This window comes from Austrofundulus limnaeus, unplaced genomic scaffold (assembly GCF_001266775.1).
Source record: "Austrofundulus limnaeus strain Quisiro unplaced genomic scaffold, Austrofundulus_limnaeus-1.0 Scaffold1303, whole genome shotgun sequence".
Lineage (NCBI taxonomy): Eukaryota > Metazoa > Chordata > Actinopteri > Cyprinodontiformes > Rivulidae > Austrofundulus > Austrofundulus limnaeus.
The window spans coordinates 10,948-19,996 of NW_013953705.1; the positions used below are offsets into that span (position 1 = coordinate 10,948).

Below are 9,049 nucleotides of genomic sequence, written 5' to 3' on the forward strand. Positions count from 1 at the left end.
TATATATTTGAAAAGTTGAAATAATTAGAGTTTTAAAAAGTTGATTCCCACCAAGCTATCAAAGAATAAACAAATAAATAAAATGTTTTTTTTTTAAGTATAACCTAAAGTAATACCTTAACCTGCCTTTATTATAATCTACATTTCTGTGTGGCTCTTGGCTTTATGGGGATGTTTGATCAGAGAAAAACTACTGGCTTGTAAGTTGAAAACTAATAAAATTGTTTATTTATAATTTTTATTTATTTATTTTTTGTAGACAATGTCCGACCAAAAACACCACCAGTTTCCATCAGCAACTTACAGAAGGTAAAATGACGGCCTTTTTAAATAACCACAGCAGAATTTGAGAAGAGGAAGACCAGTGATTCACCTTTTTTTTCTGCATACCTCAGCCACATCATGAGGAAGAAGAAGAAATCTCAACGAGCCCTGGGGTGTCTGAGTTTGTAAGCGATGCCTTTGACTCTGCTGCCTTCAACCAGGAGGATCTGAGGAAAGAGATGGAGCAGCTGGTGCTGGACAAGAAGGACAGCATCCCTTCCCCTGATGGTTCACTTCATTCTTCCTTATTAGTTTTTTTTATTATTTTTCTAAATATAAATAATTGTTAGCCATACGCATAAACTGTTCTGTCTAATTAATGTGTGGGCATTTCTTCATCTTCCCCATACTTTCCACCCAGATGAGTCAGCAGATTGGGAGAAGGAGCTGCAGCAGGAGCTTCAGGAGTACGAGGTCGTGACGGAGGCGGACAACAAGGACGACCAGTGGGATCAGGAGATCGAGAAGATGCTCCAGGCTGAGGACAGCTAGAAAACAACWGTTTGTTACCATTCACCAGTAACGTTGTGGTCACAAAGGACCAATGGAAAAAGTTGGAGAAAAAAAATGACAGAATTGTCCTTCCTGATGAAGTAACGTAGATCCAATCATAGTGCGAGTGCAGCTGCAGGAGGCATCAGCTCCAGGCAGGAAAGTTAGCAAAGTACTACTTTTTAAATCTTGCTTTATCTACTTCTTTATCTACTTCTCCAACTTCTGTCTTTTGATGAGTAAAACCTCTAGAGGGCGCTCCAGTTTTATAAAGCAGGGGGTTCCATCTGTTCTCGAAGTTTATCTTTCTTTCCAAATGGTTGGTCGTACGGTCATATACTGACATGAGTGCAGTCAAATCAACTGTGAAGCTGAAATGTGTGTAAATAAAGAGGGTGATGCTGGAGGTTGCATTATCTTCATTAAATCTGTCTATTTAATCACATTTTCTGTTTTTGTCTACTTTATGTTGTTTCTTTGTAGCTGCGTCATTGTACATGTCTGTGTTTTACTTATTTACTTTTAATAAAGGTATATGGTGTTAATTTTGAGTACAGTGCATCTTATTAAATGTGAGAAGAACATCCAGAACAGGTAGTGTGAAAATTGGTCAGTAGTCTCACCAAGAGTATTCATTCTTTGTGCGTGAACACAGTCGTGCACTAATTTTATTTGTTGGCAGTGGCACTAATGGGGATCAACCAGGGGGAAAAGGCCTTTGGATCCACTGATCTAAATCTGTACAGTTAACCAGATACTGTAAGCTCTTGTAAACCTTCGCCAAAGCTTTTATTCAGTGCTGTTTTATGTGCCACTTATTTTTTAGTTGAAGTATTTAAATTAGTACAAATTGGACATAAATTATAAATATGCACCRTTTTTATTTTAGTCGGGCTCTATAGTTCTTTTTTTTTTCTCCATCTTCATCTTCTTCCGCTTATCCGTAGTCGGGTCACGGAGGCAACAGGTCCAGGAGAAGAACCCAGACACCCCTCTCCCCGGCGACACTTTCCAGCTCATCCTGGGGGTACCCTGAGGCGTTCCCAGGCCAGAGAGGATACACAATCCCTCCAGCTAGTCCCGGGTCTTTCCTGGGGCCTCCTACCAGTGGGACGTGCTCGAAACACCTCTAAATGGAGGCATCCTAATCAGATGCCCRAACCACCTCAACTGACTCCTTTCGATGTGGAGAAGCAGCAGCTCTACTCTGAGCTTCCCCTGGATGATGGAGCTCCTCACCCTATCTCTAAGGCTGAGCCTGGCCACCCTACGAAGGAAGCTCATTTCGACCGCTGATATCCGGGATCTTGTTCTTTCAGTCATGATCCACGCCTCATGACCATAGGTGAGGGTTGGAACGAAGACAGACCAGTAAATCGAGATCTTTGCCTTTTGACTTAGCTCTTTCTTCACCACGACTGACCAAAGCAACGCCCTCATTACTGAGGACGAGGCCCCAATCCGTCGATCCAACTCCAGATCCATCCTACCATCATTCGTGACCAAGACACCCAGATACTTAAACTCCTCCACTTGAGGCGGAGACTCTTCCCCAACCCGGAGGAGGCATTCCGCCCTTTTCCGGTCGAGAATCATGGCCTCAGATTTAGAGGAACTGACGTTCATCCCAACCGCTTCGCACTTGGCTGCAAACCTTCCCAGTGCATGCTGAAGGTTTTGCTCCGAAGACGCCAACAGAACCACATCGTCTGCATACAGCAGAGACGAGATCCTGTGGTTCCCAAACCAGACACCCTCCTCTCCATGACTGCGCCTTGAGATCCTGTCCATAAACACTACAAACAGGATCGGAGACATGGGACAGCCCTGATGGAGTCCAACACGCACTGAGAACAAGCTCRACTTTGTGCCAAGAATGCAAACACAGCTCCTGCTTTGGTTCTATAGGGAGCTGGATCGCAACCCAGGCACTCCATACTCCTGCAGCACCCCCCACAGAAAGCCTTGAGGAACACGGTCATAAGCCTTCTCCAAGTCTACAAAACACATGCAGACCAGAGAAGCAAACTCCCTCGACCCCCTTAACAACTCTGCAAGGGTAAAGATCTGAGTAAAGTTCCTTTTTTCATTTCATAAAAACCTATAGAATTGGATGTATATAAAAAAAAGAACAAACCTGACAAGTAACCACATTCTATGTGCTATATCATTTAGGAAGTAAGGCTGACTTCACACTATAGTCATTAGAAAAGGAAGTTGTGGTTGAAAGTTTACACGCACTCATTCTTCCTATAGAAACTACACCTGAACCTTTCGTGTTTGTCTGCGACTCTTTCTCAGGCTCCAGCCGGTCCACATTCTCATTCAACAACATTCTGGCTATTTAGTGATATTTCCACAGTTGTTGTCTTGACTGGTCTTGAAATAAAATCCTGTGTCCTCAATGACCGAGACAAGACTGAGTACAAAAGTGGGCGAGTCCGAGACAATACCAAGACCACCAAAAAGGGGTCTTAAGACCAAGATTGATCTCAAGTACTACACTAGTGTTTCTTCTTATTCAGTCCATCTGATTTTAATTTCTGTGATATTCAGCAGTGGTGGGCAGCACTAATCCAAAAATTAGTTACATTAGCCCTAAAACACTAACTCAGTTAGGTCCCCTAATTTTAAAGCACTAATGTACTGAAAGTTTTAGCAAAAGCTAATTCTAAAGCACTAAAATAACCCAGTTAACCAATAAACATTCTTCAACAGACAACCTGAGCCACATGTTGCCATGTTGCTCTCTGAAGACTCATMATTGACATTCCACAGCTGTATTTGAGTTCATACATTTTTAATACAGTATATTGTCACCTAGTGGATAAATGACACACATATGAACAAAATGCGTGACAGCTTTCACCCTCAGTTGTTAACATTAACATTGATCAACAACATTTATAGACCTCAGTTGGTGCTTCTAAATTTAACCTTTAACTTTAGCAAGTGCTAATCCACTAATAAATTTTTAAATTAGCAAAAGCCCTAAAGCACTAAACAGGATTTTTTTCCCCTATTAGTGCTTTAGTGCTTTAGGGGAACTGTGCCCACCACTGATTTCCACACACAACTTGGAGAAGTTGAAAGTTTCACCGTGATTAAGTCTTCATTTCCACCCAAACTAGAAAGTAAAGTCTTAAAAACAGCTGCTCTTAAAACCCAAACAACACGTTTCCAGCCACCTCAGAGGTGGAACCGAGAGCAGAGGTGATAAAGTAGAAAGTCGCACGGCTGAGTGAGTCAGCCAGTGGGAGACGACGGCCTACATGTTTGGCTCGTCGAAAGTCTGTGATCGTGTTAAGATGAGACAAAAACACATAACTGTGTTGCTGCCAGCCAGGCAGTAGGCCTGCCTCGGCATGCCCCATTCCCTTCACTCTACGTGGGAGAGAGTGACAAACACAAGCCATCCTGTGTGGAATGTCTGCACTTCTGACGGTGAGGAAATAAAAAGGAATCACGGAGTGAACTCTCATTTGCAAGTAGCAATCGATACAAGAATCAATACGTCAACACAAGTGTGTATGTGTGTGTGCTTTCTCTGTGTCTCTTGGGTTAGAAGCAGGTAGATGAATGAATAGGAAAGGGGGGGGAAGGGAGGGATTCTGCTTTGTTTGGTTCCTCATTCTTCTCCAGACGCCATGTCACTGCACTTCACAGCATCACAGCCGGACACCACCAGCTGCTGCACTGGAAAACTGGCAGCTATCACCATGGGAACGCCATGGGAACAAAGCCTAGCAGAGGAGGACCCATGTGCGTGATGTTGGTTTAACTGTGTTTTAATAATGCACAGAGGTCAACCTGTGTGTGTGCGCGGGTGTTGCCTACCATGTGGGGACAATTTTTGGCATACACACCTACTTGTGGGGACCAACTGCTACTTTTGGAAACCTAATTCTAGTCCCAAAGGGGGCAAATAGGATTGGTGGGTTTGGGGGTCCAGCTACTCTAAGGTGTGAATTGAGTTTAGGTTAGGTTTAGGGTTAGGGGTCAGGGTTAGACTGTAGAAATTAATTGAAGTCAATGCAGGGTCCCCATAAGGATAGTACTACTAGACCATGTGTGTTAGTGTCTGTTTGTGTGTGTATTCTAGCATCTGTTACCTTGTAAGGCTCATTTTTCTAAAATTTACTACATTGTGAGGACCCACAGCTCCTTATGGAGGCCAAACTCCATGCCTTATATGCTCAAATACTGTTTTGGAGGTGTGGGCTAGGTGTAGGGTTAGGCTACAAAATTATTTGAAAATGAATGGAAGTCAATGGAAAATCCTCATAAAAGACATGATGTGTGTGTGCGTGCGTGCGTGTGTGCGTGCGTGTGCGCGCAAATGTTTTTCCAAAACACAAACATTATATTAAGTTTGGTCAGGAAGAGGATGTTAAAAATGATAGATCAATGTACATGTTCAAGAGAATGATAAAAGTTGGGCTTTTGAAGAAATATGAAACAGTATAATATATACTGTATTCATGTAAATTGGTGTTCTAGAAGGATTTGACGTTTTTTTATGGTTTCTTTTTTGTTGATCAAATATTAGTATTGTTTGAGTTTATACTTGATGAAAAAGGCAGATATCATGAGATTTTTTTTCTCCTGTCTTTTTCCTCTCATTTCATTGTATTTGTTTTTTCCTTTTTTATATTTGTACATATAATTGATTTGGTTTAAAGAAATTAATAAAGATTTAATTAAAAATTAATTTAAAAATTCATGGTAAAATGTATCTGATGTACAACAAACTGTGTGTTTCTGTTACAACACTTAATATATTTTTTTAAATATTTTGTGGAAATGTTTTTTGTATTCAATCAATTTGAGTGAACTTTCTGGATAAACTTTGTAAATTTTCACCCACTTTGATCACACTAGAAGGCGTAGTAAAATAGTTCCCCTCCGTGTGAAATGAGAGAGAACGAAATAACGAAAAAACCCTATCCCTAGAGGAAACTAACAAAAACCGTGTAATATTTAGGCCTTGCATGACTGCCAGTGGGTGAAAATGCCTTTTTAAAAAATAAAACCACAACTGAATGGTGCTGAAGGTTCTCACTAACGCTAAAACGTTTTGAATTCCCCTTTTTTGAAGTTTACCCTAAATTGTTTCAAGTTTAGTCATATTTGTTATTTTTTATTTCCCTTAAATCAAGTGAAACCTTTAACAACTGGTCTTAGGTTAGCAAAGGTGAAAAAAAAAACACTAAAAAGATGTGGTTGTTATTTTCCAGTTTAAGTCACAATTTTTAATCACCRCCTCACACAGTTTTAGGAAGTCTCATGCAAAAATACATTGAAAACAAGTCTTTATCAAGAATACTGTGTTGTGAGTTTTAGTGGCAACATATTGCATAATGTAGACAAAATGAGCAAAAATAATGAGAAAAGTTTTCGCACGCAGGTTCGAACGTACACACACAATTTGTGTCACTGTTAATGCCTGAGAATGCTTCCTCCTTAGATGTGTTTCCCAACAAACTCCACTCCAAACACCCGTTTATGGATTTTGTGTTAAAAAAGTGTTTGTCCTGAAATGTCCAGCAGCTTTGCTGTATTTGCAGAAGATTTCCTTCAGTAGCTGCAGCGGAGAGCTCAAACCACTGTGTGCGTACGATTTTCACAAAATGCCGYGTCTCATTTCCTGACAGACAAATATTAGATTGCAAAGGTCCCCAGGTTCAGGCCGTCCTGGATTCTTTTGACGGTGAAGGTTTCGAYGGGAGGAACCCTCTGTGGGGCCAACATAATAGGACATTACTTGGTGCTGACAAGCATGAGTAAACCTTTTCTGCTCTGCACCTTATCCTGGTAATGCCAGGCCCTTAATAGATTATCTATTAAGGAAGGAGTTGAGACTCAGCCTGGTTTCACATGGAGATGGTTGATAAGATAAACTTGTGCAGACTTGAAACTGTTTGGAGACGCCTACTTTCTAACCCTGGTGCTGATTCTTCCTAGCCTTTGTTCTTTGTTGCTCAACAAACAGATCCGCTCTCAAATTCCCTGTCCTGCTAAATCCATCGTTCCATCCATCCATTTTCTTTACCTGCTTCTCCATTCCAGAGTTGTGAGGGCAGCTGGTGCCTATATGTCCAGCAGTCACCCTGGACAAGAACACATAAGAAGACAAACAACTATTCACATTCTCACCCACACCTAGGGACAACTTGTAGTCATTATTCAACCTAACATGCATGTTGTGGGAGAAAACCGAAGCACTCTGCACAGGGAGGAGATGCACACTTCACTCACACACATTTAACTGGGCCAAACGGCACTTCTGTGATCTTAGCTGTGAGGCGATAACTAACCACTGCTTCACCTTATGCTAAATCTATCTAAACTAAATCTATGTAATTTTGTGTTTTTTGTGTGGGGTTAGGTTTAGGACCAAGGTGTGAAATAAGTTTGTTAGTTTTAGGGTCAGATAGGTACCTGTGAGGTTAATTTTTGGGTAAATGGTCATGGTTAGGCTATAAAATTTCCAAAAAAATGAATGGAAGTCAATGGAAAGTCCCCGGAAGGATAGAGAGACATAGTAGGTGTGTGTGTGTGTGTGTGTGTGTTTCTGAGAGTCTCAGCACACCTGCCATCAGAGACAGAGGTGCCTTTATTACCCTTTACAATCCAACTGACACACAGCCCCACACTTCCGCACACACTCAACCTCTCACACAGACCGCTGAGCAGAGGAGAGGAGCCAGGTGCCGAAGAGAATCACTTCCTTCTTTTTACACTCTTCCTCACTCCAGCTTTTTGTTTACTTTAATACAAGACTGATACAAATTGTTGACGTTATGTATTTAGAAAAAAAAACAAATGTGTTGGATAAAGTGTTTTTAGCATAATATCAGCAAAACTGAATAGTATTTCTGCTATCAATCTGCTTTCAGGCTGCAGATTTTGTTGCAGGCATTTTTCTTTGCCGTTTGTAATTGCAAATTGGAAATATGACTAGAAATTTTAATTAAGAATTTTTTTCTTTTTTCTTTTTTTTTCCTGGGTAAGTTTTATTCAAGCAGTATTCCAGTCACTTTAAAGTGTGGTTCTGTGGAAAAGTTATAAACAGCCTGTTAGAGATAGAGGTGCAGCTTGAACTTTAGAATGGCTTGTCTGAGTAAACTCTTCCATAAAATAAAGAACTAAAAACATCATGGCATTGGTTTAATATTGATTTTGTCTCATTCACATAAAAACAACAAAAGATGGAGGGATAGTTTTTTTTTTTCAGGTAGAGCTACAGTCAAAATTTATCCATTTCTGGTGAATTTTTAAATATATTTTTTGGCTAAAAGGAAGGAAGGTGGAACTGGTGGTGAATCTAAGCTCTCTTTTGCAGCTGTCCATTTAAATATCACATTCAGAACTTGGTTCAGTTACCTTTTCTGCCATATGCTCCACTTAAATGGAAGCAAAATACCTGCAGTACTTGTTTTTTTTTTTTTTGTACGTAAAGTGTTTGTGAACTCATCCTGTGGCCTGTGGTATTTAACTGAAAAGTGTACCAATGCCGGCAGCTTGTGGCTGTGAAGCGGTGTGTTTTCAAACACTTTCCACCTTCCTGCAAAGAAACAAACAATCTAAACCTGTCACCACAAAGCCTATGGTAATCCTCTATTAATTTACCCAGGGACTGGCTGACAGCTCTCTCAAACTGTTTAGACAAGAAAAAGCCCTAAGGAGTGCTTAAATGCAATTTGAGGCTCATTTGCAGTATCTTGATTTGACCTCTAGTAAATGCTATTTACAATGAGCAATTAAATCTATAAAACTCAGTTACAGGGATTAGAAGGAGTGATAGCAAAGTCTAATGTAATAAAGCACAATAGGTCAGCAATAATTACATCATGTGAATGTTGTGTCACTCAAAAAAAAAAAAAGCCAAGTAATGATGATATCTGTCTGCTTTCCAAAGTAGCTAATATGATTAATTCCACTTTCAATATCCCCACTTCCTCTTTCTGCTCCCAGTTGTGATACCTCTGATTGTCTGGCTGACACCTGGCCGCTCTGACATCTGTCAAGTTATCAGAAGGTARCAGAAAACACCGGAAATAGAAAGCTATTTCAAAATAAAGCTAAAAATAAAATAATCACAATTAAAACTGATTGGACGGATTTAAATTCACTACATGGTAAACAGATTAAGGGAATAAAAACGTTTGTTCAACAAGTTTATTTTATCAATTTAAAAAATATATCTTCATTGTTGTGTTTGAGGTCTATC

General features: G+C 40.2%; 1 protein-coding gene across 1 annotated transcript in view; it reads left to right on the top strand.

Moving 5' to 3' along the window:
- syap1 (synapse associated protein 1) overlaps window positions 1-1,361 on the top strand; it is a 7,247-nt gene extending 5,886 nt beyond the window's left edge. The window contains exons 7-9 of the mRNA XM_014031701.1: window positions 260-309; window positions 396-552; window positions 686-1,361. Coding sequence (XP_013887155.1) covers window positions 260-309; window positions 396-552; window positions 686-816 — 338 coding nt within the window. The 3' untranslated portion in view covers window positions 817-1,361. The remainder of the gene's footprint in view (window positions 1-259; window positions 310-395; window positions 553-685) is intronic.
- The last annotated feature ends 7,688 nt before the right edge of the window (window positions 1,362-9,049 follow it).